General features: G+C 38.9%; 1 protein-coding gene across 2 annotated transcripts in view; it reads left to right on the top strand.

The window, feature by feature from the left end:
* Positions 1 to 16,700, top strand: part of pld1b (phospholipase D1b) — a 41,504-nt gene that overhangs the window by 23,274 nt on the left and 1,530 nt on the right. For both annotated transcript variants that reach the window (XM_026938053.3, XM_026938054.3), the window contains exons 4-25: positions 330 to 472; positions 566 to 671; positions 1,258 to 1,323; positions 1,452 to 1,510; positions 1,614 to 1,706; positions 2,170 to 2,322; positions 2,707 to 2,856; positions 3,625 to 3,708; positions 4,903 to 4,984; positions 5,972 to 6,082; positions 6,187 to 6,375; positions 6,950 to 7,160; positions 8,852 to 8,980; positions 9,080 to 9,198; positions 9,715 to 9,828; positions 9,913 to 10,023; positions 10,101 to 10,189; positions 10,670 to 10,783; positions 12,409 to 12,458; positions 14,465 to 14,599; positions 15,050 to 15,203; positions 16,164 to 16,281. In XM_026938053.3, the coding sequence (XP_026793854.1) occupies positions 330 to 472; positions 566 to 671; positions 1,258 to 1,323; positions 1,452 to 1,510; positions 1,614 to 1,706; positions 2,170 to 2,322; positions 2,707 to 2,856; positions 3,625 to 3,708; positions 4,903 to 4,984; positions 5,972 to 6,082; positions 6,187 to 6,375; positions 6,950 to 7,160; positions 8,852 to 8,980; positions 9,080 to 9,198; positions 9,715 to 9,828; positions 9,913 to 10,023; positions 10,101 to 10,189; positions 10,670 to 10,783; positions 12,409 to 12,458; positions 14,465 to 14,599; positions 15,050 to 15,203; positions 16,164 to 16,281 (2,580 nt within the window). The remainder of the gene's footprint in view (positions 1 to 329; positions 473 to 565; positions 672 to 1,257; positions 1,324 to 1,451; positions 1,511 to 1,613; positions 1,707 to 2,169; positions 2,323 to 2,706; positions 2,857 to 3,624; positions 3,709 to 4,902; positions 4,985 to 5,971; positions 6,083 to 6,186; positions 6,376 to 6,949; positions 7,161 to 8,851; positions 8,981 to 9,079; positions 9,199 to 9,714; positions 9,829 to 9,912; positions 10,024 to 10,100; positions 10,190 to 10,669; positions 10,784 to 12,408; positions 12,459 to 14,464; positions 14,600 to 15,049; positions 15,204 to 16,163; positions 16,282 to 16,700) is intronic.

Here is a 16,700-nt window from a genome sequence, read left to right as displayed (position 1 = left end):
TGATTTTAATTTATTGTGATATTGATATCATCTGGTCAGATCACTCCGCCCTACGCCTGATCTAGACAGAGTAAACATGCTGAATAGTTTACTCTTTATAGCTCAATAGCACTCTAACCCTCTTGCTGAATTCTCTTTTAAAGTTAAACAGTTCCACTTTTAGCTCTTTACTGTATGAACATTAAGCTAACGCGTGTGAGCGAGTAGATTTGTGAGAATGTGGAAGAGTAAAAGAACGCCTCAGGACTCGTCCTCAGTCAGTCGAATAAATGACTGTTGTCGTTATTCTCAGTAACGTGACATTCGGTGTGACGACGTCTGTGTTTCAGAAACTTCCCGCAGTTTTCAGGATCGAGATGAAACACGGGAACTTCACCTGGATAGTGAAGAGGAAGGAGAAGCACTTCATGGAGCTGCACAGAGAATTACGGACCTACAAAACCTTCCTGAAGATTCCTCTGCCCTCTCGCGCGTGAGCTCAAAACGTCTCCGTCTGCCTCCTGCATGTTTCCACAGAGTTTCCTCTTCCTGTTTGTGTTTATGTGTGGTGTTGGTGTGTGTGCAGTCACACAGAGCGGAGGCAGACGGTCAGACACACACGTCAGATGCCCACGTTACCGCGCGGCGGAGGAGACGAACTCGCCCGAGAGGAGCAAGTGTCCAGCCGGAAGGTCGGTTTAAATCCGGCACAACAAAGTTCTATTGATAGATGAATGCAAAAGTTTGCACACCCTTAAGAAAAAAATATGATAAATAATGTCTTTTATAGCAACAAGATATTTGGTATAAATTCACAGATGTTCTGTCTTTAACAAAATAATCAAATAGTGAGACTGATATCAGGTTAAAAGTTTGCATCCCCCATTCTAAAGCTGATTTAAATATTATTTAATAACTTATCAGGTCAGGTCTGGGAAAACAACAGGGCTATTTTTAGGGCAGAAATATCTTCCTGTTTGTTTTGCTTTACATTCTGGATTGTTGTCTTGTTGCAGGAGACACCCATGTTTCATTTTTAACTATTTAGAATTATATTTATTTGTAGATAAATTATAAATATAGATCATCATTTGACTTTTTTCCACTGTAAAGCCAAAACTTTTGCACCCAATTATAAATCAATGCAGGCGATATTTACATGGTGGTTTAAGCAACTGTTGTAGCTCAGGTTAATTATTTTACACTGAATTATATGTAAATATTGTGACGCTGTCCTCATTTGCATAATTGTATTATTCATGTGATGTGTTTTAACAGCGCCAGCTCGAGGATTATTTAAACAAGCTGCTAAAAATGCCTCTGTACAGAAACTACCACGCCACCGTGAGTTCTGTCTTCACATCTGGAACATCTGTCGTACTGATGCGTACATAAAATACACACAGACCGCACTAACTGACGTGTATACGCACGTAATGTATATCGTGATTGTTGTTGCTTTTTGATATTAGATGGAGTTTATTGATGTGAGTCAGCTGTCGTTCATTCATGATTTGGGACCAAAAGGCTTGTAAGATATTTATTTTGCTTTCATCGTATTTATTAATAGTTAAAGCTTGACGTTAGAGCTGTAGATGTGAGGTGCTGATGTGTCTTCTCCACTTCCTGTTCAGAGAAGGCATGGTCCATAAAAGGTCAGGAGGTCACCGGATTCCCGGACTCAACTGCTGCGGCCACGGTAAAGTCTGTTACCGCTGGTCCAAACGGTACGATATTAAACTTTATCTATCACTTTATTTACATATTAACTGTGTTTATGCTCTAAATTATAGCAGTGTTTATAACAGCACTGAACACTAACGGCTAAAATTAAAATGAGATTTATTTAAGTCACAAATTGTCAGCAAGTTTAAGGGCAAAAAAATGTAATGTTATAATAGAAATAACTTCAATTAATATGAGTAATATAATAATTTATATACTGTAATAACAACACTTTCTACCTCTTCTTTTTCTTCTTATTATGAATTTCAGTAAATAAAAATACATTCACTACAAAAGGCAGTTTTTTTAGATATTAAACATTTTTTCAGACAAAATGATGTTGCTGAGGTCAGAGTATTTGCGAATATATTCATGCATCATGCAATTTTTAATGCCATTAATGCTATATGTTGTGTATATTGACTGTTTTCTTGGTTGTGTGTGTGTGTGTGTGTGTGTGTGTAGTTGGCTGATGGTGAAAGATTCTTTCCTGCTCTACATGAAGCCTGACTCCGGCGCTATCTCCTTCGTCCTCCTGGTGGATAAAGAGTTCTGTGTAAAAATGGACTCTAAAGACACGGAGACGAAACACGGCGTTCGAGTGGACAGTCTGTGCAGGTTCACAATTTACATCCCTACACACCACACACACACACACACACACACACCACACACGCACAAATGTGTATAAATTAACAACACGCTGTTTGTGTTATAATGTGTTAAATGTGTGTTAAAATGAAGGAGAAAAAAAATCATCAACTGGCAGCACGCTGTGTGTTAAATTATCTTTTAATCACAATGTGGACTGTCATGAACTCACTCTTACATGTGTTATTAATGTTTTATTACTGTGCATGAGGAGAAGAGTAACTACACACACACACACACACACACACACACACACACACAATGTTGTTCTGTTCTGTTCTGAGAGATTCTCTGAGGTTCCGAATGTTTTGATGGACAGAACATGTGTGAGCTCTTATTCCTTGTCCTCAGGAACCTGGTTCTGAAGTTCTCCAGTTACCGTCACGCCCGCTGGTGGGGTCAGGCCATCGACGACTTCGTGCGCAAACACGGCAGCGCCTTCCTCCAGGACCATCGCTTCGGTTCCTTCGCCAGTGTTCAGGAGAACATCCCCTCCAAATGGTAACGAGAAAACACACAGTTTGTGGAATAATCCCAAATAATCAGAAACGTGATTGTTTAAATTGGACACTGGGAAAAAGAAAAAATCATTTGAGTCTTGATGAGATATGGAATGAGTTTTTTTTAAAGCTAAATAAAAAATGAAGTTAAATAAAGAAGGAAGGAATTAAAGGTGTTTTGTGGAAATGTAATTAAAAGCACCAGGATTTAAAGGGTTACTCGAAGGTTTCTGTACAGAAGGTTAAGGCTTTTTAGGTTCCTTTTACAGAATCTCTCAGAGGAACAAACAAACGTTAAGTGTTCTAGATTCGACCTTTTCTCTGAGTGTATTATTTACAGCTAATGTATAACTTTCAAGTAAGATAAGACGTTAGAAATGAAGCGCAGTTACTTAAAGCAGTGTGATGCTGGAGAGTCGCTCGTCGTGGTTCTGCTCGAGCGTTTCTGCGTAACCTGAGAGAACCGAAGTGAAAGTGATCCAGCAGTGGTGATCCTGCGCTGACCCACACGGGAGCGTGATAATGAGACACCAGCACTGAAACACACACACACACACACACACATTCCTCCTCCCCGAGCTCGCTGAGCCGTTTGAGTTCCTATACGTCCCGCTGTTCAGCCTTAAACACCTTTACGGTTTTGCTAGCAAGCTGTTTACACATAACAACACAGCCACAGGGTTCGTTTACACCTGAAAACATGATTATGGTTCTTGTGTACAGATGTGACGTATTACAGATGTGACATGGACTATGTTGTGTGTTTCAGGTATGTGAACGGTAAAACATACATGGAGGATGTGGCTAATGCGCTGGAGGAAGCTGAGGAGGAGATCTTCATCACAGACTGGTGGTATGTGTGAACAGAACTCATCTGACTCTGGCTCAGGCTGCTAAATTAGATGTCTGATGTAAATACACATAAATAAATGAAATGTGCTCATAATATCCCATAACGGAATTCACAAGAAAGTTCATTAAAATGTTAAAATAACAGTAAAAAAGCTCAAAATCTAACATTCAAGCTCAGGCAAGGAGATGAGGAGAAGATAGTGTTTTGTGTGTAGAGCAGAGCAGAAAACATCATCGGACACACACACACACACACACACACACACACACACACACACAGGACAGAACAGTGGTCAGATCCTCTTTCAGTCAGAAGTCAGGTTTACGGTTACAAATCTGTAAGTCAGTAAATCCTCCTCTCTGTGTTTCTGCAGACGCTGTTTATCTCTCGATTCGTTCTGCTTTGTGTTTCAAGAAGCAAATTTTGTTGATCTTAGATAATTATTAATTAAATAATTAAACTTAATATATAATAATTATTTAATTAAATAATTAAACTAAACACAGTAAAGCAGTCTTTCATGCTGAGCTTGGTGTGAATAAAAATGTAAATAAAGTTATAAACATCAGCGTATAAATAAAGTTCTTGTATCGTAGTTAATTATTTCAACCAGTAAAAACTTTTATACATTTAAAATATAAAACTTTAAAATGTTCAAACTTTTTATTTCATTAATGTCAGTTTTGTTTATAAAATTGAAGCAGATTTTTTTATAATTAAAACAAATTAAATTTATTTTAAAGCATTAATTTATTTATAATTTATTATTATTATTATTGTTATTATTAATTTGAAGTAAATGTTTTTAAAAGTTCTTCTTATATTAAGGGTTCTTAGCCTTCGAAAAGTGTTCTAGCTGATAGCAAACCTCTCTGTTGGAGGCTCCATAGAACATCTAAAGGAAAAACTGGAGAGCCGTGTGTGTGTCTCTGTGTGTGTGTCTGTGTGTGTGTCTGTGTGTGTGTCTGTGTGTGTGTCTGTGTGTGTGTGTATGTGTGTGTGTGTGTGTGTGTATGAGTGAGTGTGTGTATAAGAGTGTGTGTATATGAGTGTGTATGTGTGTATGTGTGTATATGTGTGTGTGTGTGTGTGTGTGTGTGTATATATATAAAATATGAAATGATGTGAAACTCAAACTCAGATATAAGATTAATATTTCCTGCTGTTTCTGCTCTCACTGTGTGACGTTTGCAGGTTGAGTCCGGAGATTTTCCTCAAAAGGCCGGTGGTTGAAGGAAATCGCTGGCGTCTGGACTGCATTCTGAAACGCAAAGCTGTGAGTCTCTACTGCAGATTTTAATTCTGTGCTCAGCTCGGCTCAGGAGGCTGCAGCTCACACGCTGGATCTGACTCTTCTCAGGATTCCATTCGCCTCATTAATATTAATATAGCACGCAGTACTGTGCACAAGTCTTAGACACCCCGTTGTTTTTAGTACAAACTTTTCTTATAGATGTTTATTTTCTGGCTCCCACATTATTGATTCAGTACAAAAACATTTTAGATTCCAAACATTAGTTTTCCAGCACAAAATGAAACGTTACAGAAAAATGTTTGTATGTCAGTAAAGAAAGCAGCAGATTCCATAAGAGACACTTTTCAGATAAAAACATAATGAAGGCTGCTGGGTTTCGCTGCAGAAATAAGAAGCGAGTCGACAGTCAAAGTCTCCAGAAGAACTGTGGCTGCTTCTGCAAGATGCTCAGTAACACTTCCAGCTCATTTCCTTATAAAACTGCACACACTGCACCTCAGATACTGTTTATTTATTTAAAGTGAAGGATCGTCACATTAAATACTGACTTTGTTTCATTTATTACTGTTTACTGCTCTTTATAGGATTTTTTTAAATGTAGAAACATTAAATTTAATTATTTTTGAAGGCGTCTTTACTCTACAGCATTTCTTTGCATGTGACTTTTGCACTTTGTACTGTACGTAGATGAAAATAATAAAATAAAGTTTAACGTGATCATTTCAAATAAGGAACTGCATTAAATGCAGAAAACGTTCCTGCACTGAGATCAGATCACTGATCAGACGTCGTGGAACAGCCAGTGAGAGATTAGTACAGTAAATCCACAAACATATTCACTAATATGACTGCTTTTAACAAAAATGTATTTATTTATTTATTTAGCAAGCTGAAAGGTTTCTGCCTCCTGGTGTACAGTTTGATGTGTTTGTATTCATTAACTGTTTGTGTGGTGATTTGATCATTTGAAGGGTTCAGCATTGTGACTCTCTGCTTTGTGGTTTGCAGCAAAAAGGAGTTCGGATATTTGTTCTGCTCTATAAGGAAGTCGAACTCGCTCTCGGGATCAACAGTGAATACAGCAAGAGGACGCTGCTGCAGCTTCACCCCAACATCAAGGTAAAGTCAGAGGAGGAGGAAAGAGAAGAGACGGAAAATGGAGTGAAGGATGAAAACAGAACATTATCATGTTATACAGCAAGTATGATTTTTTTCTTCTCCAGGTGATGCGACATCCTGACCATGTCTCCTCCTCCGTCTATCTGTGGGCTCATCATGAGAAGATTGTGGTTATCGACCAATCAGTGGCCTTCGTGGGCGGGATTGATTTGGCGTACGGGCGCTGGGATGATCGAGAGCACCGGCTAACAGATGTGGGGAGCGTTACGAGAACCCTCAACACGTCTGCAGAGGTGAATGAGCTGTTTAATAAACGTGTACGTTTTCTGTAAGGACAAATGTGTTTATGTAACACTTATGGAAGGAGTCTCCAGTGTCAGTGCTTTGTAACAGTCAGAGGTAAAGCTGTAACTTTAAGTTTTCCGACATCTTCGGGACGGAGGAGTTTACGCTTCTTTGCGGTTTCTCAGTAACATGCGTAAGAACCTGTGATTTTTTTTGTCTTATTAACTTCGAGAGAGAGAATAAAGAGGCTGGTGAGGGAACGAGTGTTTATAGCTGCTATAACGTAAGTTACAACAGGAACTAACTCGTTTCACTGACGTTCCACGACGTTAAATGTAACTATAAACAGATAAAAAGTATGAAGTGTTGCTGTTTAATAAATAAAAATTGTAATTGTTGGTAAATTGCTGTGGTATAAGGGGAATAAAACACTTGGGGACATGCTGTTAGAGGAAAATAATCAATGCAGAACGGTAACAGTAACTCCGCTTCATCACACCACCCTGTCGTGGATTATTTTCCTAAAACAGCACCTCACACAGTAGTTTATTGCTTACTAACGTAACTCTGTGTGTATTTCAGAACGTAACAGAAGCGTCTCCCTCCACGGCGTCTCCCTCGAACGGTCCTGCACAGAGTAACGGTAAAAACTCCGGCAGGGATTCGGAAGATCAGCCCAAGCTCAAAGGTTACGGGAAAAACAGGAGGAGTCGCTTCAGTATCAGGAAACACCTGCAGAGACACGGGCTGGCGCACGCCGACAGCGTGAGCAGCGCTGAGAGCTCCGAGGAAAGTAAGTTCACGTTAAGAATTATAATAAATTGATCATCAGGTGCGACTGCTGAGGACGAGTTTATAACGCTGCAGATCGTAATACACGGTTATATAATAAAATAATGAAGTTATCAGGAATGTTATTGATTGTCTTCTGTGTCCAGTTTGAGAGCGAGTCTGTATTTATATCATGCTGAAACTGTTGCAGGGCTTTTTTACTAGCATCACTTTCTGCTTTTAAATATTTTAATTTGCGTTCTTCGAATCACCAAACAGGAAAAGAAGCCGGCTTTAGACACCCTGTTCTGTGAACGAATGAATGAAGAATGAATTTGATCCTGTAAGAAGAGGAAAAGATTGGAATTGTATTTGGAAAATATTGCGGAACTGGAAATGTTTACATATAAAGAGACTTAATTATATTTTTAGGATTGATTTTTATTATATTTGTACTTTATAATTTAATATATATAATTTAATTTTCTTTATATTTGCAACGTAAGTTTTGTGTAAGGCATGTTTTTAGCGATGTATTTTTTAAGTATTTTTAAAAAGCTTGGTAGTTTTTAAAGAAAATAAAATATCAGACGGATATTGATACAGGCAGATTCCCAGGGGTTCGGTATCAGTGGTGGAAGTTAAGAAAAAGTGGTAGTTATTTTTACATGGTTGCATTTTTCCACAGGTTTCTCTAACAGTATTTGCAGCAAACAGAATTTAATTCCACTGAAATGGATGGAGTTAAAAGTGCACATTCCCTCGTGTCTGTGTCAGGCTGGTGAGTGAAGCTCACTGAAGATCCCGAGTGTTTCCTCCCGAGTGTTTCCTCCCGAGTGTTTCCTCCCGAGTGTTTCCTCCCGAGTGTTTCCTCCCAAGTGTTTCCTCCCGAGTGTTTCCTCCCGAGTGTTTCCTCCCGAGTGTTTACTCGCGAGTGTTTCCTCCCGAGTGTTTCTTTCTGAGTGTTTACTCGCGAGTGTTTCTTTCTGAGTGTTTACTCGCGAGTGTTTACTCCCCGAGTGTTTCCTCCCGAGTGTTTCCTCCTGAGTGTTTCCTCCTGAGTGTTTCTTTCTGAGTGTTTACTCGCGAGTGTTTACTCCCCGAGTGTTTACTCGCGAGTGTTTCCTCCTGAGTGTTTCCTCCTGAGTGTTTCTTTCTGAGTGTTTACTCGCGAGTGTTTCCTCCTGAGTGTTTACTCGGGAGTGTATTCTCCTGTATGATTAGTATTTATTACAGTTCAGAACCTCAGGATCTTCTTCTTTGATTGCTCTGAACTCTGTGTGAGCACGGTATGCAAATAGATAAAAGGAAAATGTCACAATTAATATAGTTGGTACTAAAAGTTCTATGTCTCCATCATTTTGCCCTTCACTGTTTTAATGGTTCTTCATGGGTTCTTCTTAGCTTCCTAAAAAATTTCAACTGTGAACCCTTTCTGAATCCTCTCTTGCTTGACATAAAACCTTTACGGGTTCCTCCAGATGTAGAAGAACTAAAGCTGACTAAAGCTTTTAAACCGTGTCCAACTGATGACCCAGTAACCCTTTTTTCTAAGAGTGTAAGAGTGTGAAAAGTTGCATGATGATGCTTCACTCGGTTCTGTGCTGAAAGGAATTTCCTGTATTTTCATCTCACAGGCTCATGTTTCCTCCGTGTTTGATGTTGTTGATGTTTTGTTTGTTTTATTTCTGACTCTTTTTTCTCTTTTATCAGATGCAGAATCGACTCAGGACCTGCAGGCCGATGTCATCGGTCTGATGGGGAACACGCGGTTCTGGCACGGCAAAGATTACTGTAATTTTGTGCACAAGGACTGGATCCAGCTGGACAAACCGTTTGATGGTGAATCATCACGTTTACTCAGAATTCACATTCATTTTAGACTGTGAGAAATAATCTGTTAGAGATCATGTGTTTCATGTTAATGCACAACTTTTTCAGATTTCATCGACAGACACATCACTCCCAGAATGCCGTGGCACGACATCGCCTCGGTGGTTCATGGGAGAGCTGCGAGAGACGTCGCGCGGCACTTTATACAGCGCTGGAATTTTACCAAGGTGACAAAAGCATCAGTGTGTGTGTGTGTGTGTGTGTGTGTGTGTGTGTGTGATCACTGTTTCTTAGTGTTGGATCACATTAAAGCTGATCTAGTGTCAGATTTCAGACACCCTTCACTAATCCCTGCTCCACTCACCAGCTGAACAATCTTGACAAATTGGAAATTTTAGATGTGCATAAACTCATATTTTGGTCAAAGACAACAACTCTGTTTCTAGAAACTTTTTAAAATGGTAATAATTACAACTAATTATTATTTAGGGGTTCTGCTATATTTTTATTTTGCTATATATGCTTTTGGGAGAAATAAATACTTTTCTTTTGTTATGAGAATGACTTGTGTTCGAGGAAAGGGAACTTATTGACTCCTGAAGGGTGCCAAAAATTCTGGACTTGACCATAGCTATGGAATTTATGCACATGTGACTTAAACCTGACACAGAAAGAGAGTTTTTGAAACCATTTCAGCAGCTAAAACGTTTCTGTTCTTCATTTCTTGTGTTTCTCGTGTACAGATCGTGAAGCCGAAGTACCGCTCTCTCTCGTACCCGTACCTCCTCCCCAAATCCCACACCACTGCCAGCGAGATCAAGCACCAGCTCCCGGGCTGCGTTCACACGAAAGTTCAGGTAACACCGATAACCCTAATCACTGACTCTACACATTTCTACAGTAAGACTCTCAGTAAAGTGCCTCTGCCGTCTCTGTGTCAGGTGTTACGCTCTGCGTCTGATTGGTCCGCTGGTATAAAGTACCACGAGGAGTCCATCCACAACGCCTACGTCCACGTGATAGAGAACAGTAAACACTACGTCTACATCGAGGTGAGCTGCAGTCCTCCGTGACTCTTCGTGTAATATTATTCATGTCTTACTGATCTGCTGACTGTCGTCTCTTACAGAACCAGTTCTTCATAAGCTGCGCTGATAACAAGCTCGTCTTCAATAAGATCGGAGACGCCATCGCTCAGAGGATCATCAAAGCCTACAGGTGAGCAGAACGGGACGCTTTACTAACACCTTTTTCCTGATTCTCCAGTGGTCTGGGTTCTGTATTGTGTTGTAAATATCATCGGATTGTAAATATTTACCATAATCATGACTCAGGGTGCTGTAGCATCGGGGTCACGCCCACTGTCAAACACAATCCTGAGGTCATGAGTCTGCAAAATCTGTGAAATCTGTCATTATTTTCTCTAACACTTTCATTATTATAAATAGTGTTTTGTGTGTGTGTGTGTGTGTGTGTGTGTGTGTGTGTGTAAGAGAGAGAGAGAGAGAGAGAGAGGGGTGAAGGTCTGAATCTTAGGGCTGTAAACATTTAGGAAAAAAACAGAGATGGAACAAACTCAGCTCAGAAAAAATTCCCTAATATTATTATTGACTAATATCAGACGTTTTGAGAAAGGTTCATGGATGAACTGTCACTTCCTCATGTTAACCCCTTCCATGCTGTTCGTTTAACCCACAGGGAGGGGAAGAGGTACCGAGTGTATGTCGTCACTCCTCTCTTACCCGGATTTGAGGGAGATATTAACACCGGAGGAGGAAGCGCCATCCAGGCCATCATGCACTTCAACTACAGGTAACGGAAATAAACACTACAGTGTGTAGTGTGTAGTGTATAATATACAGTGTGTAGTGTGTAATATGCAGTGTGTGTAGACTACAGTGTGTAGTGTGTAGTGTGTAATATACAGTGTGTAGTGTGTAATATGCAGTGTGTGTAGACTACAGTGTGTAGTGTGTAGTGTGTAATATGCAGTGTGTGTAGTGTGTAGACTACAGTGTGTAGTATACAGTGTGTAGTGTGTAGTATACAGTGTGTAGTGTATAATATGTGTAGTGTGTAGTATACAGTGTGTAGTATACAGTGTGTAGTGTATAATATACAGTGTGTAGTGTGTAGTATACAGTGTGTAGTGTATAATATAGAGTGTGTAGTGTGTAGTATACAGTGTGTAGTGTATATGTGTAGTGTGTACTATACAGTGTGTAGTATACAATGTGCAGTATACAGTGTGTAGTGTGTAGTATACAGTGTGTAGTATACAATGTGTAGTATACAGTGTGTGTAGTGTATAATATACAGTGTGTAGTGTGTAGTATACAGTGTGTAGTGTATTATATGTGTAGTGTGTAGTATACAGTGTGTAGTATACAGTGTGTGTAGTGTATAATATACAGTGTGTAGAGTATAATATGTGTAGTGTGTAGTATACAGTGTGTAGTATACAGTGTGTGTAGTGTATAATATACAGTGTGTGGTGTGTAGTATACAGTGTGTAGTGTGTAGTATACAGTGTGTAGTGTATAATATGTGTAGTGTGTAGTATACAATGTGTAGTATACAGTGTGTGTAGTGTATAATATGTGTAGTGTGTAGTATACAATGTGTAGTATACAGTGTGTGTAGTGTGTAGTGTATTATATACAGTGTGTAGTGTATAATATACAGTGTGTGTAGTGTATAATATACAGTGTGTAGTGTGTAGTATACAGTGTGTAGTGTGTAGTATACAGTGTGTAGAGTATAATATGTGTAGTGTGTAGTATACAGTGTGTAGTATACAGTGTGTAGTGTATAATATACAGTGTGTAGTGTGTAGTATACAGTGTGTAGTGTATAATATGTGTAGTGTGTAGTATACAATGTGTAGTATACAGTGTGTGTAGTGTATAATATGTGTAGTGTGTAGTATACAATGTGTAGTATACAGTGTGTGTAGTGTGTAGTGTATTATATACAGTGTGTAGTGTATAATATACAGTGTGTGTAGTGTATAATATACAGTGTGTAGTGTGTAGTGTATAATATACAGTGTGTAGTGTGTAGTATACAATGTGTAGTATACAGTGTGTGTAGTGTATAATATACAGTGTGTAGTGTATAATATACAGTGTGTGTAGTGTATAATATACAGTGTGTAGTGTGTAGTATACAGTGTGTAGTATACAGTGTGTGTAGTGTATAATATACAGTGTGTAGTGTGTAGTATACAGTGTGTGTAGTGTATAATATACAGTGTGTAGTGTACAGTGTGTAGTGTATAATATACAGTGTGTAGTGTGTAGTATACAGTGCGTAGTATACAGTGTGTAGTGTGTAGTATACAGTGTGTAGTGTGTAGTATAGAGTGTGTAGTGTGTACGAGTGTGTGAATCTGTTTATTCTCACATTTTCTGTACTGTTCTTGGTGACGTTTTCAGAACGATGGTTAGAGGAGAACATTCCATCATGTCCCAGCTGAAGAAAGAGAGTAAGTGTTTAATATTTTCCCCGTGCATTCATTTCAGCTGTTTATATTCAGACGATTAAAATCCCAAATAAACTAACAGAAAAAAATCACACAATACTACACAAAAACTCTTTACTTTGGGTAAAACGAAATATAAAACAGGAAGTAAGAACATAAACTCAGGATATAAGAAAGACAGTTTAATATTGGTAAGTAATATTAAGTGAGTATTTAATGAGACCAGTTTACTGAGTAAAAATAAACAGGAAGTCACTTTTAATCCTGGTTTCATCGCGATTTCGCTGGTTTTATAGTCAATATTCACTACGCAGCTTTGTAATTACACGTCAGATATAATGCTGATTTAAGACGCATTTAAATAACTTAAATACAATATTATTATAAAATAAAAGTCTTTAGACATGACAAGCTCTTTGAATGTTGTTAATGGCTGTCATTAAATGAATGCATTTGCATAGACTCCGCCCACTATTCTACATAAAAACTGTACACAAAGCTGTAAACATTGAGTTATTTTGCACGTTAAACACATGATCCTCTGTAAAGCCGGTTAGTGCATCAGTTTTTCTCTTTTTTTTTGTTGTTATTGCTGGTGTTCATTAAATTGACATGTGATTTCACTTTCTCTCTCTCTCTCTCACACACACACACACACACACACACACACACACACTTTAAATAAAGTGATTTTTTACATTGTTAACTGTCAGTAACTCAGTTGGTCCCTGTGTGAACATGGAAAAGAGCTCTGACGCGGTGAAACGAGAAGTTCCTCTTATGAAAGCTGTGGTGTTGATGCTGAAACCCAACCGTCGACTCTGCTCATCACCTTACACACACTATAGTGATTTCTGCAGAAGTATGACTTATTAAATCTCATCTTCATCACTGATCGCGTCTCTCGTTGCGGTCAGTTCGGTGCTACAGAGACCCCCACTGGCTGTTTACGGTGCCGATTTTCTGCTAATCAGACGCTTTTCCGTAAGACCAGCACATTTGTGTAACACATTTCTGTAACTCGTGCTGGTGTTGTGTGTTTGTGAGACTAACACACCGTATGAAATGTGAGTTCATCAGCAGCTCTGTGTGTTCAGTTGTGAATTCACTCCTCATCTCCTGAACACATTTTAACACAATAACACTGACTTTGGGACACGAACTTAGGGCCTCGTTTCCTGTTGAGGAGTTGCTTCACTTCCTGTGTTCTCTGAGTCAGTAACGAGTGTGATATCAGCAAGTTTGTGGAACACTCCATCACTTTATGGTCAAAGCTTCATCATATCATGTAATATTTTTGCATCATTTACACTTTTATCAGTATTTGAGATATTAATAATAAAAACATTAAGCAGAGTCTGCTGCTGATCGGCTCATAAGTGGCGCAACCCGGACTGTACCATTCATCTTTTAGGAGCAATTAATTCAACACTAACAGCCACTTCATTTCTGACTCGCTCCAATTTCCAGAAATGACGTCTGTTTATCTTCATCTTCACCTTCCTCTTCAGCTTGGATTTCAAGCATTTCCTCTTGCTGTCACTTCATAAGGTTTTAAATCAGATGAAAGGCTCAGTGTGGTGTAGGATTATAAAATAGTCATTAACACCTCGTCCTGTTTCCTTTCCTGTTTTCGGTTCACACACACGAGCCTCCTAACAATTTCGCAGGAATTGAACAGGATCCTGATCACTGTGTGTTTCTGAGATTTCGGCTTGTATTCACCATGAACCTCTTCCTCATGAGCTTCCTGTGTTCCTCTGAGCAGGAATTTAATGCTAATTAATGAGAACACAAGTCAGAGTTGAGCTCCAGGGATGAGATTCAGAAATGATCGAGAGGCTGAGGTGTGAATAAAAGCTGATACATCACCGGTAAAGATGCTCGTAATGTCCTAGGTGTGAAAAAAACACAGCTGTTAATTAACATTAAATAAACAGGTCTGAGAAAGCGGCTGGTCTTCATGTGTCTCTCTCTCTCTCTCTCTCTCTCTCTCTCTCTCGGCGCAGTGGGAGATCAGTGGATGAACTACATCTCGTTCGGGGGACTGAGGACTCACGCTGAACTGGAGGGAAAACTGGTGACGGAGTTAATCTACGTTCACAGCAAAATGCTCATCGCAGACGACAACACGGTCATCATCGGTGAGTGAAGAACGCCACAGTCAGTGTGACTTTTACTGTTTTACTGTATTTTATTACATTATCCTTTACAATATGCAGTGTTCAGAAACGCTGAGTGTGAGGAGGGTCAGTCACTCAGCTGCACTTCCTGCTGATTTATTAGAGCTGATGATTAAAGGTGCACTGATTTGATTCACACTCATGCTGTATGTGCTCGGATAAATAATTAAACAGTTAAAATGAAAAGTCTGTTGAACATCTTTAATAAAAATTAAACATAATAATTGAAAGCCTACAAGGTGAAGTTAGAGTAAAGTTGCCTAAATGTTCGACTCTTCTGGAACACAATAAACACGTCCTTAAAGAAAAGTTCGGATTATCAGTCAGGTTTTTGCACCGGTCCTGATGGTGCTGATCATTTTAAAACAATTATTTCCTCATGTCTCTCTCTCTCTCTCTCTCTCTCTCCAGGTTCGGCGAACATTAATGACCGCAGTATGTTGGGAAAGCGGGACAGTGAAGTGGCTGTTATTTACGAGGACACGGAGACCGAGACGTCTGTTATGGATGGACAGGAGTACCAGGCAGGACGTTTCGGACTGCAGCTCCGGCTGGAATGTTTTAGGTGACTGTGATTTTTTGTTTTTATGGAGAACTGGAGCAATAGCTGTGTAGTAAATCTTGGGAAGTGATTTAAAAGAGCAGTGTATAATATTTAGTGCCCTCTACTGTCTGAAATATGAATTTCAATATTAAAATTGAATTAATTGGCCCCACCTCCTGTTGGAACTGTATTTGCCTCATTACTTTCTTTGGAGGTGTAAGGGGCGGGGCCGAATGAATAGATTTCAACTGGGGCGGAGCTAACATCTGGGTCAGAAAGACTAAAATGAAAGATCTAGTCAATGGCAATGTCAATGTTGCAAAACAACACACTTTTTCCTGATCTTTGATATCATATGATTATTAAACTAAATTTCTGGTTTCTTAAAGAACCTTTAAAACCTTTCAGCATAAAGCTAGCATTTTTTCTTTGCTGTGGCACTAAAAGAGCTGATTAAAGATCCATCAATCAAAGGTTCCTTACGGAACTGAAAACAGGTCGTTTTATGACATTTGGCTCCTTTATGTTTCTTTAGGTCTAGAAATTACAAAATACACCTTCAGCATAAAAAAGGAAAGAACAAACACCCTAAAGCTTCCACCGGGAAAATTCTTAAACATTCCGTGTGGAACCTTACAGCAGAGCGTCTCTCTGTCAGAGAGGGTTCCAGGAAGAAAGCTAGGACATTAGTACATTAAAGAACCCTTACCAATCCAGAGAACCCTTGAGAAACCCTTTTTAACTTAATAAATGATATAATGACTAAACTAGCTTTCACGTCACAGATTATAGTCTCGTAATTATTATAGTCTACTACTCGGTGTGTTGATGCGTGTTTTTGTGCTTCAGCTTTGCATTTTTCTGTTTTTACTCTGGATTCCATTTCACACGTTGGGGTCTAAACCACAGAGAAATAACGTGCATTTGCATTTCATGGGTTTTCCCTTGGTTTTAAATGGGTGAATTTTCTGCCCTGAACAGGACGATCCTCGGCGCTCACACAGACTCCAGCATCGACATCTCAGACCCCATCAGTGACCAGTTCTACAAGGAGGTGTGGCTGACCACTGCAGCTCGCAATGCCACCATCTACCAGAAGGTCAGCTGCATCAATTATTAATATTAACACAATTGATATTAATATTAATTAAAAAATAAATCATTAATTTTAATGTTACACCTGAGAAGACTCAAATCTGTTCAAAGGACGTGAAAGGGTTTATTTTTGTGAAAGTTATGAATGTAAAGAATGGACTTGTGTGTTATTTGAGAATATTTATACCACATTCAGAAAGGGGGGTACAAACATTTTGGATCATTTAAAAATATTTTACTATTAATATCATAACATTTATTATTAATACTATTAATATCATTAATATGCAAGTTTGTGATAAAGGAACTAATTGTGTTGTTGTGAGAGATTTCTTCATCTTCATGCTGTAAGGGTGTACAAACTTTTGCACTCTACCAAAAATCTGTATCATGTTGTAATGTATCTTGATGCTGAGACAGAAA

The sequence above is a fragment of the Pangasianodon hypophthalmus genome, chromosome 22 (genome assembly GCF_027358585.1).
Source record: "Pangasianodon hypophthalmus isolate fPanHyp1 chromosome 22, fPanHyp1.pri, whole genome shotgun sequence".
Taxonomy (NCBI): Eukaryota; Metazoa; Chordata; class Actinopteri; order Siluriformes; family Pangasiidae; genus Pangasianodon; species Pangasianodon hypophthalmus.
Note: the sequence above shows the minus strand (reverse complement) of the source record. Positions and strands in the feature narration are given on the sequence as shown.